This window comes from Spermophilus citellus (genome assembly GCF_964194105.1).
Source record: "Spermophilus citellus genome assembly, chromosome: 13".
Classification (NCBI taxonomy): domain Eukaryota; kingdom Metazoa; phylum Chordata; class Mammalia; order Rodentia; family Sciuridae; genus Spermophilus; species Spermophilus citellus.
The window spans coordinates 53,197,556-53,224,549 of NC_138193.1; the positions used below are offsets into that span (position 1 = coordinate 53,197,556).

General features: G+C 32.6%; 1 protein-coding gene across 1 annotated transcript in view; it reads left to right on the forward strand.

The window, feature by feature from the left end:
- Positions 1 to 2,022: 2,022 nt before the first annotated feature.
- LOC308632771 (EH domain-binding protein 1-like) overlaps positions 2,023 to 26,994 on the forward strand; it is a gene marked incomplete at both ends in the record, with an annotated part of 51,282 nt that continues 26,310 nt past the window's right edge. The window contains one exon of the mRNA XM_081265140.1: positions 2,023 to 2,125. Within this exon, the coding sequence (XP_081121266.1) occupies positions 2,023 to 2,125 (103 nt within the window). The remainder of the gene's footprint in view (positions 2,126 to 26,994) is intronic.

The following is a 26,994-nucleotide window of genomic DNA, read 5'->3' on the forward strand; positions in this document are numbered from 1 at the left end:
GATGGGAGAGTGGAAGTTATTGATGAAAAAGTTCTGGAAACAGACAGTAGTGATGGTTATACAACACAGCAGAATGAAAGAATTGTTTTGTTTTTGATACTGAGGGTAGAACCCAGGCATGCTTTACTACTGAGCTGATCCCTGGATCTTTTTATTTTTTATTTTGCAATAAGCTCGCTAAATTGCTGAGATTGGTCTCAAATTTGTGATTCTACTATCTTAGACTCCTGAGTTTTTGGGATTACATGCATGCACCACCACACTGGGAAGTATAAAAGAGTTTTGCATTGTTTTTCATTCTAACAGATATTTGGTATTGTTCAACTTTTTAAATATTTGCCAATTTGAGAATGTGAGATTGAAGGTTAGATACATGAAGAGTCTGCTAAAGTAAATAAGTGCTGATGCCACATTCTAACCCTGGTTCATTTGATTCCAATCTAGTAGGCAGGATTTCACAGAAATGGAAAAATATAGGCTTTTTATAACAATGAGTAGTTATGAAAAATGTGATTTTTTTATGTTAAAATAATTTTATGTTAGCACTTCCTTTTGGAAAGTATTTCTGAAAATGTGATTTTAGATTAACTGGCTCAGAATCATCTGGTACTAGTGAGAAGGGTGTTACTTATTAGAAGTCAGCAGATTCCTGCCTGGATTCATCTCTAGTTGTACTATAGGAGTGGGATCTAAGTATGCTTACATTTTTAACCAGTTCTCCTGGTTTGGTTTTTGCTTTATAATAAACCCTGAAATTTAAAAACCTCTACTTAAATGGTTCAGCTAATTGTGTTCACAATTTAGATTTTATTACCTATTGTTTCAAAAACTTTGATTTATCAAATAATTAGAACATTTTTAATCATAAACCCTCAATTCAGCAGAAAAAAATTTTATATAACTGTTGTCCAAAAAAAAATGAAATTGACAGAATGTTAATTATCAAATACCTAGATTTTTATAGGAACCATTAATAGTTTTTTTTGAATTTTTTTTAATATTTATTTTTCAGTTTTCGGTGGTCACAACATCTTTATTTTTATGTAGTGCTGAGGATCGAACCCAGCGCCCCGCGCATGCCAGGCGAGCGCGTTACCGCTTGAGCCACATCCCCAGCCCATTAATAGTTTTCAAAATCATGCTTATTTCCAAGTTAACTTAATTTTTATAGTTTGATTATTTTGTTGCAACATTAAATGATTACATTAAGGGATCAAAGTCATACTTTGTAAAAGAGATTTAACAAAAACTGAAAATGATACATGACAGTTTGTATGTCATGCTTTCAAAACTGGGGCTTTAAATCCTCTATTATATGTAGAAGTTTTAGCTATTCCAAAGTACAATAAGAGATTATTGTTCATATCAATGTAATAAATTGATACTCCCTGATTGTACTTTTTCATTTTGCACATTGTCAGAACCTTGGACCTTAATCTTATTCTTTGATTGACAGTAGCGACCAGGGAAAGAACACTTGTATTGTTTGGGATAGTCACATCTGTTCAACTTGATTCAGTTGAGGGTATTTGCATATTCTTAAGTATTTTTTCTGAGAGGGCTTGAATCCTTCTCAAGTGCTTGATGCATATTTGAAATTCATTCATAGGGTATCTACATGCACTAATAGTTCTGTATAATATTGCTGTGCATAATCTGACAGATAAGACCACATTTTAAAACAAGGTGTTCTTTAGGGATGTTATATTGCATTTTTACTTATTCTGCTGGGCAGAAATGTCATATTTTTGAGGTCTGTTTTAATGTTTTGATTAAACTAGTATATCCTTATTTTAGGCAGATTTGTCAATCATAGGACAAATAAAGATTTATTAAATAAAATTTCAAAGATATTAATGGAAGTTCTTCTTGCCTTGGTTGGAACATTTTATAGAAAATAATTGCAGGACTTCAATGGATTTGTTTAGCTCCTCTTTATTTTTCAGGGAAGGTCACTGAGATTATGTCTTTAATCATTAATGTAGGGATGAAGACATGCAAAGTTTGGCTAGTTTGATGAGTATGAAGCAAGCTGACATTGGCAATTTGGATGACTTTGAAGAAGATAATGAAGATGATGATGAGAACCGAGTGAACCAAGAAGAAAAGGCAGCAAAAATTACAGGTTAGTTTTATTATCATTAAACTAAAAGTTTTCTCTTGTTTTGAAGAGTTGAAACATTATTTACCAGAAAAAAAAATTCCACTAAGATTTTTTTCCTTAAACCTTTTAGTTCTCTGAAAGCTTTTTATGCTTATTACAATTGAACAGATTTTTAGCAGTTTAAGATCAAGTCCAAAGATAATCAAAGAAACATAAAATTCTTTGCTGTAATTTCAGAATTATAGTATAAAGCAACTTAAATATGCTCATATTTCTTTGTCAATGTATGAATGAAACCTCTGACATAAAGATATGCCTTAAAGGGATGATAAAACAAAACAAGAAGATAAACAAGAAGCTTCTCCTAGCTCATGTTCATATAGTTACATGAATTATATGGATATTCTGTTTCAGATTTGCATATATTTATGATATATGCCATGAAGCTATCGCTTCTAGTTGGTTTGATCAAACTACTAAGATGTTAAGTAGTTAGAACCTCCTTTTTAATCATTGGTTAATAGTTATCGCTAATCTGGTTATTACACAGAGGAACTGATTTTTACTTTATTGGTGTGAAAATCAAGTACTGTTTATATATTTCTTTTAGTTAACTGCTCTAAATTTCTGGATTGATGTCCCTTCACTACTATGTGATCAATTCTTGTTTTTTTTCCAAATGAATTGATACTTTGGTATTTTTCTCTTGGCTTTGCCTCAATTCCTGCTACCACATGGGGATCAATCACATTGATCACCGTGTAAATCCTTAGCCAAAATGTTCCTAGACTTTGTTCCAGTGACTTTCACTTCTGCTCCACATCTAGAAATCTACCATGGGAAACAAATCAGACTTGTATGTAACAGTACATGTTTTGTCATGTGCAGATTTTATAAATTATTATTTTCTAAATTGTGATTGAAATTTTGATTTTTTTTTGATCCAAGATTGTTCAGGAGTGTTTATTTTGAGTTTGTTTATTTCTAGTTTATTAATTCAATAAGATTCAAAAGTTCTTTGGATTTCAAGTTTTAAAAAACATTTTATTGATGTTTTTTCTTGGTCTAGTTATGTCATGTATTTTTGTAAATTTTTCGTAAATATCTTTTTTATGTGCACATTCTTATAACTTCATTCTCATTTGTATGCTTGCCCCATTTAATGCCTCATGCCTTGAAATTTTACTTTATATTGATATTTTTAACATACTTAATTTGGGGGACATATTTATCCCTTTATTCTGAATATTTATATTTCTCTTATAAATAGCATATGGCTAATTTAACCTTATAATATTTGGCCTTTAATATTATATGTCTTGATAACTGACATACTTAATTTCATTTATATTATTTCTTTTTGTACTTTTATTTTGTGTCTTTTCTTAGTAATTTTCTCACCTGTTCCCCAAATTTTGCCTCTCTTAAGAATTTTTAATCAAATATTTTAATAGAATAATTTGGAAAATATATATTCTATTTTTATATTAGAGTAGTAGTTTATTAAAAAGCTAGATAGTTAAATGAATAAACCCATCCATCAATACTAACATAAAAAGTAAAATAGAATCTATTGACTCTTTTAAAAATTTGTTTATTCTTTTTAGATATACATGACAATAAAGTATACTTTGACATATTATACCTGGAGTATAATTTCCCATTCTTGTGGTTGTACACAATGTTGAGTTACACTGGTCTTGTATTTATATATAAACACAGGAAACTTATGTCTGATTCATTCTACTGTCTTTCCTATTTGCATCTCCCTTCCTTTCCCTTCATTCCTATTTGTCTAATCCTATGAACTTCTATTCTTTTCTTCCCCTTACCCTGTCTTATTGTGTGTTAGCATCACATATCAGAGAGAATGTTTGGCTTTTGGTTTTGGTGGGATTAGCTTATTTCACTTAGCATGATAATCTCCAGTTCATTTACCAGCAAATGCCATAATTTTATTCTTCTTTATGGCTGAGTAATATTCTATTGTGTATATAACATTTTCTTTATCCATTCTTCTATTGATGGGGCCTAGGTTTTTTTAAAAAAAATGCTGATTTTTTAAAAAAATTAGTTGTAGATAGACATAATGTATTTATTTTGTTATTTATGTTTTATGTGGTGCTGAGGATCAAACTCAGTGCCTAATACATGCAAGGCAAGCACTCTTCCACTGAGCTACAACCCTAGCCCCAGTAGTATGCTGATTTTAAGTTTTTGGGGTACATACCAAGGAGTGGGATAACTGGGTCAAATATGGTTCCATTCCAGGTTTTCTGAGGAATCTCCATACTGCTTTCCAGAGTGGCTACACCAATTTACAGTCCCACCAGCAATGTATGAGTGTACCTTTTCTCCCACATCATTGCCATCATTTATTATTACTTGTGTTCTTGATAATTGCCATTCTGACTAGAGTGAGAATCTCAGTATAGTTTTGATTTGCATTTCTCTAATTGCTAGAGATGTTGAACATTTTTTATGTTTGTTAATTGATTGTATTTCTTCTTTTGTGAAGTGTTCGTTCAGTTCCTTTCCCATTTATTGATTGAGTTGTTATTATTATTATTATTAGTGTTAAGTTTTTTGAGTTCTTTATACATTCTGGAGATTAACGCTCTATCTGAGGTACATGTGGCAAAGATTTTCTTCCATTCTGTAGGCTCTTTCTTCACATTCTTCATTATTTTCTTTGCTGTGAAGAAACTTTTTTAGTTTTATACCATCCCATTTATTAATTCTTGATTTTACTTCTTGTGCTTTAGGAGTCTTGTTGAGAAATTTGGTTCCAGAGCCAACATCATGGATTATTTGGGCATATTTTTTCTTCTAGTAAGCATAGGGTAATGCCCAGGTCCTTGGTCTACTTTTGAGTTGAGTTTTGTGCAAGGTGAGAGATAGGGGTATAAATACATTTTGCTGTATGTGGATTTCCAGTCTCCCCAGCACCATTTGCTGAAGAGAGGCTTTCCTTTCTCCAATGTATGTTTATGGCACCTTTGTCTAGTATGACATAACAGTATTTATGTGGGTTTATCTCTGTGTCTTCTATTCTGTACTATTGGTCTTCATGTCTGTTTTGGTGCAAATACCATTCAATTTTGTTGTTGTTTGTTTGTTTTTTACCAAGTTCATTTTTGTTTCTCTCTGTAGTATAATTTCATGTCTGGTATTGTGATGCCTCCATTTCATTTTTCTCACTAGGGATTGCTTTGGGTATTCTGGGCCTCTTATTTTTCTGAATGAATTTTATGACTGCCTTTTCTATTTCTATGAAGAATGTCATTGGAATATTAATAGGAATTGCATTAAATATGTACACCACTTTTGTTAGTATGGTCATTTTGACAATATTAATTCTGCCTATCCAGGAATATGGATTCATCTTCAAAGTTCTTCGATTTCTTACTTTAATGTTCTGTAGTTTTCATTTTAGAAGTCTTTGACATCTTTTTTTAGATTGAGTCTCAATTTTTTTTCCCAAGGCTATTGTGAATGGGATAGTTTTTCTAATTTCTCTTTCTATTGATTCCTCACTGTTGTATAGGAATGCAGTTGATTTGTGGGTGTTAATTTTATATCCTGCTACTTTGCTGAATTCATTTATGAGTTCTAGAAGTTTTCTGGTGGAGTTTTTTGGGTCTTCTAAATATAGAATCATGTCATCAGAAAATAAGGATAGTTTTGAGTTCTCCTTTTCAATTAGTATTTCTTTAATTTCTTCTGGCTAGAGTTTCAAGGACTAAGTTGAATAGAAGTGGTGAAAAAGGGCATGTTTCAGTTTTTAGAGAGAATGTTCTCAATTTTTCTCAATTTAGAATTATGTTAGCCTTGGGTGTATCATATACAGTTTTTACAATGTTGAGGTATATTCCTACTATCCTTAGTTTTTCTAGTGTTTTGAACATGAATGGATGCTGTATTTTCTCAAATGCTTTTTTCTGTATTTATTGAGATAATCTAGTCTTTAAATCTATTGATGGGATGAATTATGTTTATTGATTTCCATATGTTGAACCAACCTTGAATTTCTGGGATGAAGCCTACTTGGTCATGGTGCATTTTTTTTTAATATGTTTTTGTATGTAATTTGCCAGTATTTTATTAAGAATTTTTGCATCTATGATCATCAGGGATATTGTTCTGAAGTTTTGTTTTCCTTCTTTGGTGTGTCTTTGTCTGGTTTTGGTATCGGGGTGATACTGGGTTCATAGAATGAGTTTGGAAGGGTTCCCTCCTCTTCTCATTCATGGAATAATTTGAGAAAGATTGATGTTTGTTCTTCTTTGAATGTCCAGTAGAACTCAGCTGAGAATCCATCTGGTCTTGGACTTTTCTTTGTTAGTAAGCTTTTTATTTTATTTTTATTTATTTACTTTTTGTGTGTGTGGTTGTAGATGGACAGCATGCCTTTATTTATTTTTATGTGGTGCTAAGGATTGAACCCAGTACCTCACACATGCTAGGCAAGCGCTTTGCCACTGAGCTACAACCCCATCCGCATGTTTGTAGGCTTTTATTTATTTATTTTTATTTCTTAGGTTTTTTTAGGTAGACACAATACCTTTATTTTGGTATTTTTTTTTGTTTTTTTGGTTTTTGTTTTTTTATGTGGTGCCGAGAATCAAATCCAGTGCCTCACGCATGCTAGGCGAGTGCGCTATCACTTGAGCCATATCCCCAGCCCGTTAGTAGGCTTTTGTTGGTGTCTTCCATTTCATTGCTTGAAATTGATCTGTTTATGTCTTCTTTGATATAAGGAGAGCAACTAAGAACAGAGCAGGGAGGAAGAGCATGAGAAAAGACTAACATTAAACAGAGACGAGTGGTGGGAGGGAAAGGGAGAGAGAAGGGAAACCGTATGGAAATGGAAGGAGACCCTCATTGTTACACAGAATTACATATAAGAGATGGTGAGGGGAAAGGGGGAAAAAAAACAAGGGAGAGAATTGAACAACAGCTGATGGGGGGGGGTAGAGAGGGAAGATGGGAGGGAAGGGGAGGGGGGGTAGTAGGGGATAGGAAAGGTAGCAGAATACAACAGTCACTAATATGGCATTATGTAAAAATGTGGATGTGTAACCGATGTGATTCTGCAACTTGTATTTGGGCTAAAAATGGGAGTTCATAACCCACTTGAATCAAATGTATGAAAGATGATATGTCATGAGCTATGTAATGTTTTGAACAACCAATAAATTTTCTGTCCTCCTGTTTCAATTTGGGCAGGTTATACATCTCTAGAAATTTGTCAATGTCTTCAAGGTTTTCTATTTTATTATAGTATAAATTTCAAAATAGTTTCTGATTATCGTATTTCAGTAGTGTCCATTGTGATATTTCCTTTTCATCACAAATTTTAGCGATTTGAGGATTCCACCCCTTCCCCCCGTTAGCTTAGCTAAGGATTTATCAATTTTATTTATTTTTCCAAAGAACCAACTTTTTGTTTCATCGACTTTTTTGAGTTATTATTTTTTGTTTCAATTTTATTGATTTCAGCTCTGATTTTAAATATTTTCTGTCTTCTGCTTTAGGTATTGATTTGTTATTTTTTAGGGCTCTGAGTTATAATGTTAGGGTATTTATTTGGTGACTTTCTGTTCTTTTAAGGAGTGCACTCAATGCAAGGAACTTTACTCTTAGAACTGCCTTCTCTGTGGTTCAGAGATTTTGATATGTTGTATCGCTATTCTCATTTACCTCTAAGTATTATTTTATTTCATCCCTGATTTCTTCTGCTATCCATTGGTTTCAGTAGCATGTTACTTAGTCTCCAGGTGTTAGACTAGTTTCTATATTTTATTTTGTTGTTGATTTCTAATATCATTCCATTATGATCTAATAGAATGCAAGGTATTATCTCTACTTTTTTGTATTTGCTAAGAGTTGCTTTGTGGTCTAAGATATGGTCTATTTTAGAGAAGGATCCATGTGTTGCTGTGAAGAAATTGTATTCAGTCATAGAGGGATGAAATATTCTGTATATGTCTGTTAAGCCTAAGTTATTATATTTTTAGTTCTGTAGCTTCTCTATTTAATTTTTGTTTTGAGAATGTATCCAGTGGTGAGAGAGGTGTGTTAAAGTCACCCAGTATTAGTGTGTTGTGGTCTTTTTGATTCTTGAAATTGAGAAGGGTTTGTTTGAGGTATGTAGATGCTCCATTGTATGTGGGGTATAAATATTTACAATTGTTATGACTTGTTGATGTATGATTCTCTTAGGAAGTATGAGATGTTCTTCTTTTTGACTATCCTCCTAAATAATGAAAGTTGCGATATGATTCCCTTCTTTCTGTGAAAACTTTTGGCTACTATTATATTTATTTCAGTAATATTTTATTGTTTTTCCCAAAAATAAATGCTAACAGTTGCATTGTATTTTATAATGATCTCAGCAATTTTTAAATGCCATTTCCCATATTTGAGCTGTTTTTTTAAAAATCTTTTAAAGAGTTTTGATTTGTTTGAATATTTTCAGAAGGATAAATGAGTGTCCTTCCCCTGTCACCACCAATGACCTTTCACCTACCTTGTCTTAGTCCATTTACGGATTTCACACTAGGTAATTTACAAACAACAGAAACTTGTTGATGACAGTTATGGAGGGAGGCTAGGAATTTCAAGATCAAGGAGTTAGTAGATTTAATATCTAATGAGGGATCAGTTTCTAATAGATGGCATGCCAGGAGAGCAAATAATAAGAGATTCAAACTTATTCCCTCAAGTCCCTTTATCCCAATTTTTAGAAAAGTTTTTAGTTTGTTTTTTTATTGTAGTCTGTTTGCATAATGTAATTTTTTGTAAATTTTCCATAAATATCTATTTTACATGTATGTTCTATTTGTTGGATTTAGCATTAGATTAGACTTTTCATATGATCTAATCTCCTTCCAAAGGCCACATCTCTTAATACCCATCACCCTGGTGATTAAGTTCCAACATATGAATTTGGGGGTATTCAAAGCATAACATACCTATCTTTCAAAGTTTAATTCTGTTGCTGTATAACTTGGAGATGCTTTTCATACCCATTTCCTGATAATCTTGACTATTCCATCTTTATAATACTACTCTATATTTGCAAATACAGGCTTTTTCCTATAGCATGAGTTTTTATCACTCTGATAGAATATTAATATGATCATGTTTGGAGCAGGGTGTGCTCTTTTGATAACAGCAATAGAAGAAAATATAATAATATTTTATAAGTTCTATACTAGTATTGAAAGGAAAATAAAGGGTTTTTTAAGCTATATATAGATTCAGTGAAAGCATTAGTAATATTTTGCTTTTATGGTTAAACCCTCATTGCTTAAGTATGGGACATATGCCTTAAATTTTCTAAAATTCACTGGACATGGTAGTTCATGCCTGTAATCCCAGTGATTCAAGAGACTGAGACTTAACTTTTTTTAGACTGTTTAAAATTCTCTTACCCTAATTGAAGAAATTATTTTAATTCAACTTGTGATTATTCAAGATTCTTTTAGAATGCTACTGATTTGTGTTACTATTATTTTCATTTTTCCCCTGTGTCTTATAAAATAGAAACTCTCAAGGTAGAGTTTCTAATTATTTTTTCATTTCTAACTTCTAGCGCATTTTCTGGAACATATTAAAAATTGAATATGTGTTAACTAAAAGGCCATAGCAAATCATTAGGTCCTCCCTTCTCCTATTGTAGACCATTTTTGACCACTCTGGCTTATAATCCTGTTCCATTGACCTGTAAACATATACTGCCTTTTACAAGGTAAGGTTTCTATTTTATGGAAGAAACATGTTCTGGACAATACACATAATTAAAAGCTAAATAATTTAAGACTAGTTTTCCAAAAATAATAAATGTAAAATGTGAATGGAAGGGGTAGATAGGGACCATGGGTGACTAGATACATGTTCTAAGTCAGTATGTCCACATCGTACCATATTTTTTTGCTTTGATATTACATTTTCTTCTCAGCATTTTATGTTACATTTGCAGGGAATAGTGACTTAAATAACTGGCTTCTTTAGTTGCATTTTTTTAGCACATATAATTTTATTTCACCAGCCTCTTCACTTTTTAAATGTTTGAGTAAGGTAGATTTAGGATAATAAAAAAAGGACACTAAAATTTAACTATAGTACTATTCATATTCAAGAGTAAACAAAATGTATTTCATAAAAACAGTACAAGTAAAGTATGGTGGGTATTTATACTTAACAGCTAAAATCGGAAAACTTAAACACAGCTTATATTCACTCTTTTTACTAGCTTTGAAATAGTTATCAACATAATTTTTATGGATGAAGGGATGAGTATGCTAGATTTTTCCCTATTATACCTTAAGAAATATAAATGTATAAAATATTATTGCATTATATTGATAAAAATTATACTGGCTGTATTATTTCCCCAACTGAACATGAAACCTCCTCTTTAAAAAAAAATTTTTTTTTTTAGTTGTAGGTGGACACGATACCTTTATTTGTTTATTTTCTTGTGGTGCTGAGGATCAAACTTGGTACCTCACAGATGCTACGCAAACGCTCTCTGAGCCACAACTCCAGCCCCGAAACCTCTTCTTGAAGGAATAGATTGCTAGCAATTATTTTCTGTATATCTTAGATTTACACATAGAGGCTATTCATTTATCTAGTAATTTCTTATGGAAAGTTGCTATTAAATCGGCAATAATTAATAAAATAATGTCTAAAATTACAGTCTTTGCTGGAAGGTGAAAGTAAATCCAAAGTATCTATATTTGGACTGATCAAAAGTCCCTTCCCTGTTCTGTCTGAAACAGACTTTCTTAACTAGAAACATATTTTGAGACTACTTATCAGGAATCTTTTATTGATGTTACATATATTGATACATTCTATAGAGATGTAACATCAGTGAATGGGCAGGAGAATTTTTAGTTACAGTTGAATTGGAAAAATCCTTGAAATGTAGCAAGAGAAATAGACCTTGGACTTAGAAAAAACAAAGCCTTTTAATGGAAAGTTTGCTGCAGCCAAGAGTAGAAATTATATATGATTGCACATAATAAGCTTCCATGTATATGGCATCTTAGTATGCTTGAATTAATATTTGGCAGTATGCCCATCTTTGGAATTATTCTTGTATTTCTTTTTTGACATTTGTTTTTCACTTTGTTTTTTTTATTTGTTTTGTTGTGTTTTTGTGCTCTGGGGATCAAACCTATTCCCTCCTGCATTCTAGGCAAGTGATTTACCACTGAGCAACATCCCCAGTCCCTATGTTGAATTTCTGAATACACACCAACAGAGGTAAAAAAGACTCCTGCATAAATGGCAAGGTCCTCTTTAATATACCTCAAAAAAATCAGGTTCAATGGAAACAGTTTATAGCAAGCATTATTGGGGACACTCAGAAATTAGGAGACACCAGAAAGAACACTGGTATTTTTTGCTTATTGCAAAGGTCACCATGAGTGCCTAATCAAATTCAATCAGATATTCACACTTACATGACCCATGCAGGCTAAACTTAGTTAGTATTAGATTTACTTCAAAGAAAATTGCGTAAGACACAGGATATACTTTTTTTTTTTTAATTAACCAGAGTGAGTCCTTAACAGTCTAGGTGCTATTCTTTGTACTATACTACCAAATGACAATTTGGGTATATAGAGACAAGATCCACATAGTTAAGAGCAAGGATTGCCTTAGTTTGAAATCCCATGCTGCACAAGAGCTGATATCTTTTGTTATAGTTTCCTAGATATAATTTCCAAAGTCCATGGAAAGGACATGCCCAGTTAGATGAGTCTCCACATTCAGAGAAGCTCAAAGCTATGGCCTTCCACCAGATATGTAGTCCATTCAGAGTCCTATTATCCAATTATAATGCAATTTGCCAGTCAGTATTCATTTTTACTATAACACAAGGTTGCTTGGTGTTTCCTAATCCTTTCCCATAGTTGATAAAGTTAATTTGGGAGAAGGAAGGGAGAGTGACATATTGGCTACTTTCAGGGAACAAAATCTAACAGCACAGATGTGAGTAGAAAAGATACCAGTTACATATCTAAAGAACTAGAGTTGATGATGGTATGACTCAGGCATCTTAGATTAAATGTCTTGTTTCCGAGTGCTATGAATGGGGATAAGTGAGTCTCCTAATTTTGATTAGAAGATTCCTTAGAATAAACATGAAGCTGTGGTCAGTGAATACATCCAGTACTTGGGTATCTACCCTCCAGTATCCAGGACACTCATAAACAAAACTATACAATTTCTGTGAACTCGATAATTTTCTTTTAATGAGCACCTATCTAGGAGGTCTACATAGATAATAGGAATTTTTAGAAAATTGCATATTATTTAGACATTAACATTGAGAAGTAAGGAAAGAAACAGAGAGGTGGTGGGGAAGTTCTGATCCCTTGAGCTAAGAAGTTAAACAGCTACCTTTTTTAAAAGGATATTGAAACCTCAGGATGAGAGACCAAAGATAGCAGGAATATTTCTTCACAGTGTTTAGAATTCAAATGTGCCACGAATAATAAAAGTAGCAGAAATCACAGATTAGAAATTTGTCCTACTTTATGTGTTAATCTTAAACCCTAATGCCATTTTATTTAAATACTAACAAATAACAACTGTACATTATCTAACTTCCTCCCACCTCCAATTCTCTGGGAGAATTTTGCTGATATTGAGAACCTAACAGGGCTAGAATGGAAGTTAGAGCTCTAAAGAAGTTAGAACTGAACACATTTCCCCTAAAAACTGGAAACAAGACAAGAATGTTTACTCTCATTACTTCTATTCAACATTATATTAGAAATCCTAGCAAAAGAGCATGATGAACAATCAGTGTAGAAAAATCTACTGTATTTCTACATATGAACAACAAATATTTGGAAAATGAAATTAATAAAATAATTCCATTTACAGTAGCAGTTTAAAAAAAGACTACTTAGAAATAGATTAACAAAGGATATGAAAAACCTCTAACAGAAAAGTGTAATATATTACTGAATAATTAAAGATCTTAATAAATGCAGAGATATTCCATATTCATAGATTAGAAGACTCTTAATATGTCACTTCTCACCAAATCTGTATATAAATTTAACATGATGCCAATTGTAATCCTAGCAGAGTTTTTGTTGTTGTTGTTGTTTTGTTTTGTTTTGTTTGTGTTTGTGTATACACTGAAAAGCTGATTCTAAAATATACTTAGGGATACAAAGGATCTGAATAACCAAAAATGAAAACAAAACAAAAAAACACACAAGCCTGGGGTAAAAAAACAACAACCCGAATTATACATTAAGATTTACTATAAATCTACAGTCAAGATGCCATAGTATTGGCATAGAACAGATAAATAATTAGCACTATTTGCCGATGACATGATCCTATACCTAGCAGACCCAAAAAATTCAACCAAGAAACTTCTAGAACTAGTAAATGAATTCAGCAAAGTGGCAGGATATAAATTCAATACCAATAAATCAAAGGCATTCCTGTATATCAGTGACAAATTCTCTGAAATGGAAATGAGGACAACTACTCCGTTCAAAATATCCTCAAAAAAAAAAAAAAAAAAAAAACAAAAAACCTGGGAATCAACTGAACAAAAGAGGTGAAAGAGCTATACAATGAAAACTATAGAACCCTGAAGAAAGAAATAGAAGAAGACCTTAGAAGATGGAAGGATTTACCTTGCTCATGGATTGGTAGAATTAATATTATTAAGATGGCCATACTACCAAAAGCACTTTACAGATTCAATGCAATTCCCATCAAAATCCCAATGACATTCCTTGCAGAAATAGAAAAGGCAATCATGAAATTCATCTGGAAAAACAAGAGACCCAGAATAACTAAAGTAATTCTAAGCAGGAAGAGTGAAATTGGTGGTATCGCGATTCCAGATTTTAAACTGTACTATAGAGCAATAGTAACAAAAACAGCATGGTACTGGCACCAAAACAGGCTGGTAGACCAATGGTACAAAATAGAGGACACAGAGACAAATCCACAAAATTACAACTACCTTATATTAGACAAAGATGCTAAAACCATGCAATGGAGAAAGGATAGCATCTTCAACAAATGGTACTGGGAGAACTGGAAATCCATATGCAACAAAATGAAATTGAATCCCTTTCTCTCACCATGCACAAAAGTCAACTCAAAATGGATCAAGGAGCTAGGAATCAGACCAGAGACTCTGCGTCTAATAGAAGATAAAGTTGGTCCTAATCTTCATCACGTGGGGGCAGGCCCCAAATTTCTTAATAAGACACCTAAGAGTTAAAACGAAGAATCAACAAATGGGACGAATTCAAACTAAAAAGTTTTTTCTCAGCAAGAGAAATAATATTCGAGGTGAATAGGGAGCCTACATCCTGGGGACAAATTTTTACCCCTCGAACAACAGATAGAGCTCTAATCTCTAGAGTATACAAAGAACTCAAAAAGTTAAACAACAAAAAAGCAAATAACCCAATCAACAAATGAGCCAAGGACTTGAACAGAAACTTCTCAGAAGAGGATATACAATCAATTAACAAATACATGAAAAAATGCTCACCATCTCTAGCAATCAGAGAAATGCAAATTAAAACTAAGATACCATCTCACTCCAATAAGAATGGCAGCCATTATGAAGTCAAACAACAATAAGTGCTGGCGAGGATGCAGGAAAAAGGTACACTTGTTCATTGCTGGTGGGACTGCAAATTGGTGCAGCCAATTTGGAAAGCAGTATGGAGATTCCTTGGAAAGCTGGGACTGGAACCACCATTTGACCCAGCTATTCCCCTTCTCAGACTATACCCAAAAGACCTAAGAAGAGCATACTACAAGGACACAGCCACATCAATGTTTATAGCAGCACAATTTACAATAGCTAGAATGTGGAACCAACCTAGATGCCCTTCAATAGGTGAATGGATTAAAAATGTGTCATTTATACACAATGGAATATTACTCAGCACTAAAAAATAATAAAATCATGGCATTTGCAGGCAAATGGATGGCATTAGAGCAGATTATGCTAAGTGAAGTTAGCCAATCCCTAAAAAACAAATGCCGAATGTCTTCTCTGATATAAGGGGGGTGATTCAAAATGGGATAGGGAGGAAGAGCATGAGAAGAAGACTAACACTAAATAAGGAAGAGAGGTGGGAGGGAAAAAGAGGGAGAAGGGGAGTTGCACAGAAGATGGGAGGAGAACCTCATTGTTATATAGAATACATATATGATGTTGTGATGAGAAAAAGAAAAAAAAGTGTGTCACATTAGATTGCATAGAGAGAAAGAATGGGAGAGGAGGGGAGGAGTAGGAAGGATAGGAAGGACAGCAGAACAGAATAGACAAGAGGCAACATAAAGGTTTTATCATTTCTATTATCTTCTCTCTACGTGTCCCTTCATTGAAATAAGGAAATTTTCCATCCAGATTTTGTGTGTGGTCTCTCACTGAGGCAGAATACGAGAGTGCACAACTTTGTTAGAAATATTTGGGTGTGGAGTTGAAGATTCTGAGTCTTAACCATATGATAACACGTTAACATTAGGCTTGAAGAAAGAACACCAGGCATTTATTCCCTTATAAATATATATTCATACATTCTGGAGTTTCATGCTGAGACCATCTGAAAGTGTTAAAGATGGTGGTGGTCCCCAACTGTTAGTATCATTAAAGCTTTTTTAGAAATTATGGGGGCTGGGATTGTAGCTCAGTGGCAGAGCACTTGCCTAGCATATGTGAGGCACTGGGTCCAATCCTTAGCACCACATAAAAATAAACAAATAAAGGCATTCTGTCCACCTGCAACTATAAATTTTTTTAAAATTATGGACTAGAAAAGTTTAACATATAACATTTTGCCTTTGTTCATTTGGGTCTGTTTACATATGAACGGACTTGCTTCAAAAACATGTATTATTACTAACCACTTGGCAGAGTAGGCAGGGTTATATTACTTAAAAAATGGGGAAGATTTTCTCTTTTATTTCGAGATTCTTTCTCTGTATTTTATCTAGTTTTGTCTCTCAGGATTTGAGAAATTATAGTAAAGTGTATTGATGAACTTAATAATAAATGATGGCAGTTTATATTTATATTTATATGTTTTACTGTCACACAAGCTACACTTTAAAATATCTTCTTGGAAAATATATTTCTGTACTAGATTATTTTATATAATGAAAATATGTGGTAAGGTGATGTTTGCAGCTATTTGAGTTTATATGGTAAGTAGCTAAATGATTTCATTAAAAGGAAGTATTCAATTTTTCTTCTTATTGAAAAGCTTATTTTAAGGCCAACAACACAGCGTTTTTCGAAAAGATTTCTTTCCCTTATTAAGCCATAGAAATAAGTGGCTTTTTCTTGAATTGCTTGAAACTAATTGAGAGAGGCCCATCTCTTTTTTAACTTGAATATATAAGCCTGTGTGGCTAAGTGTTCCCATATTTTAGTCGTGGTGAGCTGTGAGCATATTAAGAATAATTGTCTTTACCTCATAAATCTTTCTTTAATTTTAATTTAGTTTTTTAAATCTTCTTATTAATGTCTTCTCGGTTGGGTCAGATATATATATATATATACATATATATATATATATATATATATATGCCTATAGGTGGCAATAAATTATAGTTTTGAACATATACTATATGTTTAGTATAGAGAAAAAGACCAGTACAAGGGATGTTGTTAAGGATCATATTAGGGCTTTAGTTCATAATCAGTATCCGTTCAAAAACCAAACCTTTGTACTTTTCTGTTTATTAGAACCAGGAGCTTATTTTTTGTTTATTGGAATTAGGAACTTATTTTTTTAAGTTGAATAGTTTAGTTTCATTTGACATATTTGGAGAATTAAAAGAATTGGAGAGGCCATTCTGTAAAGAAATAACCACAAAATCTAATAGTAATAATAGGGTTAGAGTACATTCTCTGAGTTACTTTATACTTCTGAAGGTAGAAGTGATAAGTAATATGAACATTCACCACTTAGTTCAGAAAAAAAAAATATGGCAGTGTAATACCAAGAATCCAGATTGTTATAATTATTAGGATGTTTAGAAAATATGGTAATAATACACATAACATAGCTTCAAAATTGGAAACTCACGTGATAAATTAAGTATTTTTAAAACATTGAAGGAATGTTCATCAGGTGTTTACAATAGCATTTTTGAATCAATGTTCCACAGTGTGTTTTGCGTTGAGTTTGGGGTGGTGACCTTTGTCTGAATAAAGCCAAGTAGGATTAAGGCAGAAATTTTCTTTCTTTTTTTCTTTTCCCTTGATGCTAGGTCTTCAACCCAGGGGCCCTTTATCACTGTGCTATGTCCTCAGCTCTTTTTATTCTTTATTTTGAGGCAGGCTCTCACTAAATGTTGAGGGTTCCCGTATGTTACTGAGGGTAGCTTAAAACTTACACTACTTGCCTCAGCCTCCCAGGTTGCTAGGATTATAGGTGTGTGCTACCACAGCCAGGCTAAGGCAAAAATTTTCAACAATGAAAAAGAGCAGTAAATGTAGCCTACTCTGAACCTGGGAGTACTGTTGACACACTGTTGACTAAAGAGAGTGTCTGAGGTGAGGGAGGGGAAGAAAAGGAAAAGAAAAGCTTCCAAAATATAAAAAAATGTGGATAGGGAGGAGTAAAATCAGTGAGAATGACCATTTTTATAGTTGTGATGAAATTATCTTTGGTTTTAAAGTCATGGTTCTTTGGGGAAAATGATTTCTTTTTTACTTTTATATTACAAAGATGTAATTTTAAAAAATACATATACTTTCAAAACTGTTGGTGATAAAGTGGATATTGTTTTTAAAAGAAGTGCTACTTAATGATATTTGTGAAAGCTACTTTTCCCCATTTATCTTATTTATTCCATTTGGGGCTTAATTGGTTAAAACTATGACATATAAAAATTTTTCTTTTAGGATCTGAATAATAAATAACAAGCAATAAGACTCCAAAATAATCATATCAGACTATACTTATACCAGTCAGAAGACTGGTGTATCTGAAACATTTTAAAACAGTTATTGCATAAAAATTACATTCTTTCATTATATTTTTCTTTGTTTCATGTAAAAATGGAGCTGATTTACATTTTAAAAAATATTAGTTTATCATGTAGATTTACTTTTTTGTTGTTATAGATGGACATAATACCTTTATTTTATTTATTAATTTTTATATGGTGCTAAGGATCAAACCTAGTGCCTCATACATGCTAGGCAAGCACTCTACCTCTGAGCCAAAACCCCAGCCCTAGATTCACTTTTTAGATGATTTAATTTAAAACCAAATCTGATCCTTGGTGTGTCTCATATGTTAAGTGTATATCCTGAAACAACGGGCTGGTTTGGCATTGATGTGTTCTGGTTCCTGATCATGTGAGTCCCCTAAGTGAGCTATTTTAGTTTGTGGTAATGAGTAATCTTTGAGCTGTAAAATGAACCAGAATGCATAAAGAAGCATTTAAAACAAAGGGACAATTTTATGCTTCAACTATTAAAACTGAGAGCCCTTTAGATGGTTTTGGTGGGAAGGTTTATGAGAAAAATAAAGAATTTAAGAATGAAATTATTCTATTTGGTTTACTAAAATTACATGCTAAATATTAGAAGGACATAATTAATATAAAAATATTTAAACTACTTAATGTAGCATTCTTATAGCAAATTCCTGTCAATATGAATCTATAATAATTAATTGCCATAATACCTATTGTTCTAGTTTAAAAATGTGTGAAGGAATGAATGTATATACATTTTGAACAAGCAAAATATTATAAGCATTCTCTCATATGAACCCTGTGCAATGCTCTTTCTCAAGCATTTATAGTTACTTTACATGTCTTCTATTCCATTTATGTATGGATTGCACTTTCTTCCTTGAGTACCCGTCATCACCACTAAGGTTTCCAGTTGACCTACCCATAAGCATCCTTTAAGATCTAACTCAAGGGCTGGGGCTGGGGCTGGGGCTGGGGCTCAGTGGCAGAGCACTTGCCTAGTATGTGTGAGGCATTGGTTTTGATCCTTAGCACTTCATTAAAAAAAAAAAAAAGATCTAACTTAAGTGTCTCCTTCTGTAGATCCCTCCTAGACTGCCAAAGCAGAGACCATCACTTCATCCTTTGTGCTGCTCATTCATTTTGCATACCTCACTTATTGCATTTCTTTTCTGTTTCTCTTCCCTGAAAAATTGAGCTACTGAATTCATACTATAGGTTCCTGAAGTTCTACTATATGCCAGGAAATGTGGATAGAGTAGTGATTAAGATCCTAATCTTGGGGAGTTTACATTCTAGACATAGATTACAAATATGTAAGCAAGTAATTAAAGATTGTAGTTTCATATTTGATGAGAAAATGAAGCCAGGTAAGAGGTAAAAGTATAACAGAAGGATGGTATTTTTACGTAAGTAGTCATCAGAGTTCTTTCTTCAAAGAAAGATTTTAAATGAGTAAATTCCTAGTTAGTATCAAAGAGTGAGCCATATAAAGATATGGGGGAAGATCTTCCCTGGCAGAAGAAATAAGTGAAGGTCTTGAGGTATAAATTTAGTTTGGGAGATCATAGAAAGCCACTCTATGAAAGTAACATTAATTCTGAGACCTGTAAATGAGTATGGATTAGCTAGTCAGATGATCTATAGATTCAATGGACACTATGGACAGTTTAACAAAATTAAGTGAATACAGAATGTCTTTTCTGTTATTTTTGTCTTCATTTAATTATTTTTTAACAGTGTTTTGTCATTTGCATGGGTACAAGTTTTTCATTTCCTTCATTAAGTTTATTCCTAAGTATTTTGTGCTGTTATAGATGAAATTGTTTTTTTAACTCCTATTTCCGATTGTTCATTGTTAATGTGTAGAAGGACAATTGATTTTTTGATTGTTGGTTTTGTATCCTGAAATTTTGCTGAATTTATTTATTAGTTGAACAACTATAAATATTAGATCTTCAGGATTTTATTCAAATGTGACATTGTATCTGTTAACAGAGATCATTTTACTTCTTTCCCTATTTGGATGCCTTTAATTATTTATTTGTATTTGACTACTCTGGCTAGTCCTTCCAGTGCTGTTTTGAAACAAATGGTGAGTGTAAGCATCTTTGTCTTGTTTCTGGTCTTAGATGGAAGGTTTTTAGTTTTTTGCCATTATAATAGCTGTGGCTTTTTCATGCTTTATAGCTTTTGTAGTTATTGCTGTATTACATTATGTATACATAACTTACCACAATTTATTGATATTTCCATTTTTAATCAATGAAGCATAGAAACCATATCTCCTTTATATCTTTTTGTACTCTCCCATTTATAATAGAATTCTGTTACATGCATTTAGAATTACCTGTTATAATTTTTTCTTCAAAAATCAGGTATAATTAATTTAGAAAACGCAAGAAGTAAATAAAGCCTATTATAAATGTTCATCATTTTGCTGGTTTTTTCCCAAGAATTATTCTTCTACTCTTGCTTTCAGTTTTTAAAACTTCCTGTAGTTTTTTTGTTTTGTTTTGTTTTGTTTTAACTTCTGTGTCATTATTCTGCTGGCAGTAAATTATCTGAGTCTTCTTTCATCTGAAGTCCTCTTGTCTTCCCTTTCATTCATGAAGGTGTTTTTGCTGGGTATCAAATTCCAGGTTGACTATTTTTTTTTAAGTCCTTAGACAATGTTGTTCCACTTCCTTGTTATCCTTTTGGCCATATAGTTTTTGATACAATATCTACTGCATTTGAACTTTTTTTCTTAATCAATGCACATATCTTTCTAGAAACTTTCAAGAATTTTTCTTCATCTTTAATTTTTAGAATTTTAACTGATGTCTCAGCATAGATTTCTTTATATTTATCTTCCTTAACAGTCACACAGCTTCTTATAGGTTTATCTCTCATCAAATGTGAGGAGTTTTTAATCATTATTTCTCCAAGTACTTTTGCGATCTTGTTGCCCTCTGTTTCATCTCCTTCCATTACTCTAGGAACACAAAGTTCAGTTCTTGTAGTCTCACAGAATCCTTAGAATCTGTTTTTGTTGTTGTTGTCTGTCTTGTTCCCCTCCCCCATGTATTTTTCTCTCTGTTCAGATTGAGCAATTTTTATTGTTCTGTCTTCGATCTCATTAATGCTTTCCATGCACCTTTTTTTTATGAGAACATTTTTTCGCTTTGTTTCAAGCATATTTACCAATGTTCACTGAAGCATTTTTATCATGGCAGATTTAATCTCTTTGTCAGATAATTCTTACATGTGTTTCTTGTTAATTTGGCATCTGTTGATTGTCTTTTCCCTTTCATTTAAGATTTTACTGGTTCTTGTTATGATGATATATTTTCTGTAGACACTTGGGCAATTTTGTATTGTTTTGAGACTCTGGATATTACCTAAACATTTAGTTCTCGGTATTTTGATTTTGTCTTTTAGATATAACTCTGTTAGGCAGATTTGAAGTACTGCCTCATTACTGCCAGGTAGACATATAAGTCCAGGTTTCTTATTTGGTTTTCATTGATTTCCAGAATGGGGAGGGGGAGGTGTTTTTTCATTATTTTTGTGCAGGTGAAGGAGTTCCTGCTCCCTTTTAGGCTACCTCTGATAGCTTCTTATCTGGCAGCTATGGGAATCCTAAGTATTACTTCCTTTATGATCTCTACTGATACTGTGGGGGATGTTTTGGTCTTATCACCACTAGGTGGTAGTGAAAGTCCTGAATTTATTTTTCTTGTAACACCACCCTAGCAGGAAGGAGAAGGGATTGCCTCATTACTGCCAGGTGAAGATGGATGTCAAAGCTTGCCAGATAATTTCTACTGACACTTTAGTGGATTTTATTACCATCTAGCAAGGGTAGAAGTTTAGGCTCCACACTGTGCCTTTCCTTGTGGGAATAAGGCCAAAATTTTTTCTGTAGTGCTTGATTGACTTCATGGTTTTGTCTATAGTTCTCTCTCTCTAGGCTACTCTTTTCCTGGTTCTGTTGTTGGAGGTTTTTTTATCTACACTTATATACATTTCTGATTTGCTGGCTTCTTTAGCTCCTACCTTCTCTCTGCTTTTTATGGTGTCCTCATGCTTTATAAATGTCCAGAGTTATTATTTTGTTGTATATAGAGGGAAGAATAGTGAAACACAATTTATTCCATCTTCCTAAAGAGGAAATAATTAATTTTTTTTAATTTCCAAATATTTGTTGGGATCATGTAGGTAATACACTGGCTTTCTGTTCGTTTTGCGGTGCTAGGAATAAATCCAGTGCCTTGCACATCCTGTAGGCAAGCATTCTGTCACTGTGTTATTCCCCAGCCCTGCAATCATATTTCTATGTGATATTTTATTCTACAAACTTACTAAACTCATTTATTGGTTCTAGTAGCATTATTGTAAATTCCATAGGATTTTATACAAGTCAGAAAAATAAAGATCATTTAACTTCTTCATCCCTGAGTGATGTTTATTTCATTTTCTTGCCTTATAGCACTGACAGGAAACAACTGTATAATGTGTAAGGGAAGTGAGATCCAACTTCCTTGTCTTGTTCCTGTTTTAATGGAAAAAAATGTGGATCTTTTGCCATTTAACATTAGGTTTTCAATAAATGTCCTTATCAGGTTGAGGAACTTTCCTTCTGTTCCTAGTTTGCTAATAATTTTTATGAAGAATGAATGTTAGAATTTGTCAGATGTTTTTTTCTACACTATTAATACATACTTTTTTTCTTTTTTAGCCTCTTTTTTTTTTTTTTTTTTTTTTTTTTTTTGAGATGAGGTCTTGCTATGTTGCCCAGGCTGTTCTCCAACCAGTGGGCTCAAGTGATCCTCCCACCTTAGCCTTACACACATGTGCCACAGCTCTTGACTCCTCTTTTTTAATCTTTAAAAACCATTAATTTCATTGATTGGTTTTCAATTGTTAAAAGATTTTAAAAGAATTTTTTTAATTTGTGGTGCTCAGAGTTAATATTTAACTTAAACCCATAGCCTTGGTCCATGTTAGACAAGCACCCTACTACTGAACTGTACTCCCAGTCCTGATATCCATAATTTGTATCTTTTCTCTATATATTGTTTTTTCCTGATATAATCTGGCAGGAGGTTTGTCATTTTTATTGATCTCAACATCCAGCAGTTAGTTTCATTTATTTTTTTCTCTATTCTTTATCTATATTCTATTTCATTGCTGATATTCATTACTTTGTCTTAATTTTTTAAGGTAGAGGCTGAGATAAATTATTTTAGACCTTTATTATTTTTCTATATAGGTATTGAGTGCTATATATATCCTGGTAGGTCTTGTTTTAACTGTATAAATTTTGACATGTTGTTTTCATTTTCATTAAGGTCCAAATACTTTTTAATTTTTTTTTGAGCTATGGATTATTTAAAATTGTTATTAAGCTCCAAATATTTGGGAGTTTTCAAAATATATTTCTCTCCTTAGTTCTAACTTAGTTTTATTGTGGTTAGAGTATTCATTTTATTTTTTTAAACTTGCTGAAAATTTTTTCCAGCCTTGAATATCATTATCTACTTGATAAATTTCATGTGCACTTGAGAAGTATGTGTTTTTTCCCCAAACAGGAATTTGCTTTTGTTCACCTGATACATCACTGATACATCTTAAGTGCCTGGAAAAGTGCCTTAAACATAGCAGTGCCATGATATATTTTTGGGGTGTGTGTGTGTGTGTGTGTGTGTGTGTGTGTGTGTACACTATATTAATTATTTAACATAAAAGCGTTGAACTTAGTGCTGTGGATCTATATTAGAGGAAATGATCTTTCAACAAATTCTTATGAATAAAGTCTTTATGAAAAAAGCTAAGAAGAATTTGTTGAAAGACTTAGGGCTACTACTGAGCAGAAATTTTGTGCCAAAGTAGAATTGCTTCTCCGGGTACTGAAAGGAAAATATATTTGGAGTCAGAAAGTGGAAATATAAACTGGCAAAAATAAACTCTGAACCACTTGCCCAACTATTTAGAACTGTTTTAACAGTCTTGTTTGTAACTTCAACTATCATATTTTTAAAGTAAAACCTAACCACTTATTAAGTTCTTAACTGATGGCAAGTGTTATAAACTCCATGTTTTGCTCACCATTAGTTTACTAATCCTCCTGTGTACTGAGTGTTCAGTTCATTTTTTTGTTCAATGAAGAAAAATATACTGACATTGATACTTGTTGTGTCTTTGGTAAAATTAAAATAGCTGAGGAGGTTTGCCAATTCCTTAAATTTCCTTATGGGACAACTCACTAAATTTCTTTGGCTTCTTTCATCCTTAAAAAGCCTACCAGGTTTTAAAGTACAAGCTAAAATAATCACAGATTCCTCTATAGGATATTAACAGGGAATATAGACTTTGGATGAGTTAAGACAATTTCTCAGCAATGCATATTGCCTTGTATTTAATAGGTGCTCCGGGCATTTTAATTGAATAAATGAATCTTAATCCAGCTCCTTTTTTTGTTGTTTTGGGGTTCTTTTTTTGGTTTTGCTTTTTAACAAATGATAAAACCAAGACCCAGAGCTGGGGCTGGAGCTCAATAGTAAAATACCTGGCTAGCATGCATGAGACCCTGGTTTTAATCCCTAGCAGCCCTATACTTCAAATAAAAATAAAACTTAGAGAGTCAGACTATACCTTTTAATAACTAGAGCAAGTTATTTAACCTCTCTGTCCATTAGAGCATTCATCTGTAAATATGGATACTAGTGGTGCCAAACTGTTTGAGAATTAAACACATTAATATATGTATTCAGAAAAGTTTTGGAAGTACTAAATGTTGCTGCTATTGATACTATTGTTGTTGTTATTGTTATTGTTATTAATGTTCTAGATTCTAGATTCTGACCAAAAGAGGCATCAGAGCATTTTCCTGGTTATGGAATTTTTTCTTTTTCTTTTCTTTCATCTTTTATTTATTTATTTTTTTAAATTTTTTCTCCCTTCCTTAGCAATTTTCAAATCCTTGGGGCATGGTATATAGGGTTAGCTATCAATAGAATTGTCTGGTTCCAGAGTACTCTTGAGTGTCTAATATGTACACATATTGGGGAAGAGAGGTGATATTTTCTTCAAACTTCTTTAAGACTTTTTCAAAATGAGAGTATGACGGGGTCCTGGTTTATAATAATTAAACTTAATGATGTTTTGATTTAGCAGAAACTACCAAGTAAAATTTTGAATTTTGATCTTTTCTTAGGCTAGTAATGTGAGGTACTGAATGAGCTATATATAGTCTCCAGTCAGCTCCATGATCATAAGGGTAAAAACCTAATAACCGTGGAGTATACCGTATTGCTCATCTGTGAAGTTTGATGGGTTAGGTGTCTTAAATGCATTTACAACTTATGATATTTTCAACTTTAAAATTTATCAGAAGGTAACCCTGTTATAAGTCAAGGATCATCTCTGCTTTTTTAAAAACAACTTCCTTAAAATTTTATCATACACATATATATAAATGTGTCTCTTGGAGGAAGGTATACGAATTTTAAAAACAGTTTTATTCTATATGACACCTAGTAATGTATGTAGTGAAATAGAAACTGCAAATTGTTGAAAACCACTAGACATACTATACATATTAAAGAAGTTGGAGAACCCCAAAACCATCTCTGTTGTAAGAATTATTTGATGTTAGATTAACTTTTACAAATACGTAGTCTTCAGAGAGTTCCATTAAATTCTGTTTTTACTTTTTCTCCTTGTCTGAGCAGAGCAGTTATTTTATCTATTGATAGGAATCTCACTGTAAATTATAAACAAATGAAGTAATTACAATTAAAAAGAGTATTTATTCTCTCCAACCATCATCTATCACATTACTTTGAAGAAATTGCTAGGTAGAAATAGAATCCTCTTCCCCACTATAGGTGGAGAACACATTCCATAATACTCCAAGCCTGCTGCTTACTGACTTGTAAACAATAAAGTGGGAAATGAGCCAGAAATGCAAATCAATTTTCTGTACTATTCAACAGCTGTTTATTGGGTAAACATTATCTACTTGCTGTACTCTCCAACTACCTAATTCATTGCAGTTTTTCAATATTTAACTTCAATCGTAAAATTAAAATCTTAGGTATAGAGTAAAAAGCTGTAAAAAGTAATTGGTAGGTATTAAATTGAAATTCATTTCTAGTAGAATTTATGATTCCATAGTGTAAAACCACAACTATCCAGATAGCTAGTTTAGATATGTATAAAATATGAATTATGGAGACTTTCTACTCTTCCCATCTATTAATTTTAGTCCTCTTCCTTTCTACTAGAAGGCCAAGACTGTTATACCACCAAATGATCCTAGTATCTAGCCCAGGGCTTAGTATCCTAAACAAAGGAAAGATATGACAGGGAGTATATGAATCTGCCCTAATGCTGGTATCTTTGCCAGCTGTTTTCAAAGCATGATCTGTGGAGGTCCACAAGACAGTTTGATGGGTTTTTTAAATAAAGATCATTTTAATAATACTAAGACATTATTTGCTTTTTTCCCTTCTTTTTCACTGAGTTAATATTTGCATAGATTGGGCAAAAGCCATCATAAATACTGAATTAGGGCAGTGGCAATAAACTGTTAGTAGTTATGTTCTTCGTGGTCATGCATTCTCTCAGTTTAGAAAAGAAGTCATTTTCACTTATGAATGTTTTAATAAAGCAGTAAAAATTGTCAACTTTAAAAAATTTTATCTTTGGAGGTACATATCCCTTTAACATTCTATGTGACAAAATATGAAGTATACATTCTTCTGTACATTGAAGCACTGCTATTATCTTGAGGCAAAGCACTTGTGTGATTGAGTTTCGAGCTCAACTTGGTGCCTTTTTCAGGGATGATCATTTTTACTTGAAATAATGACTTGACACACTAT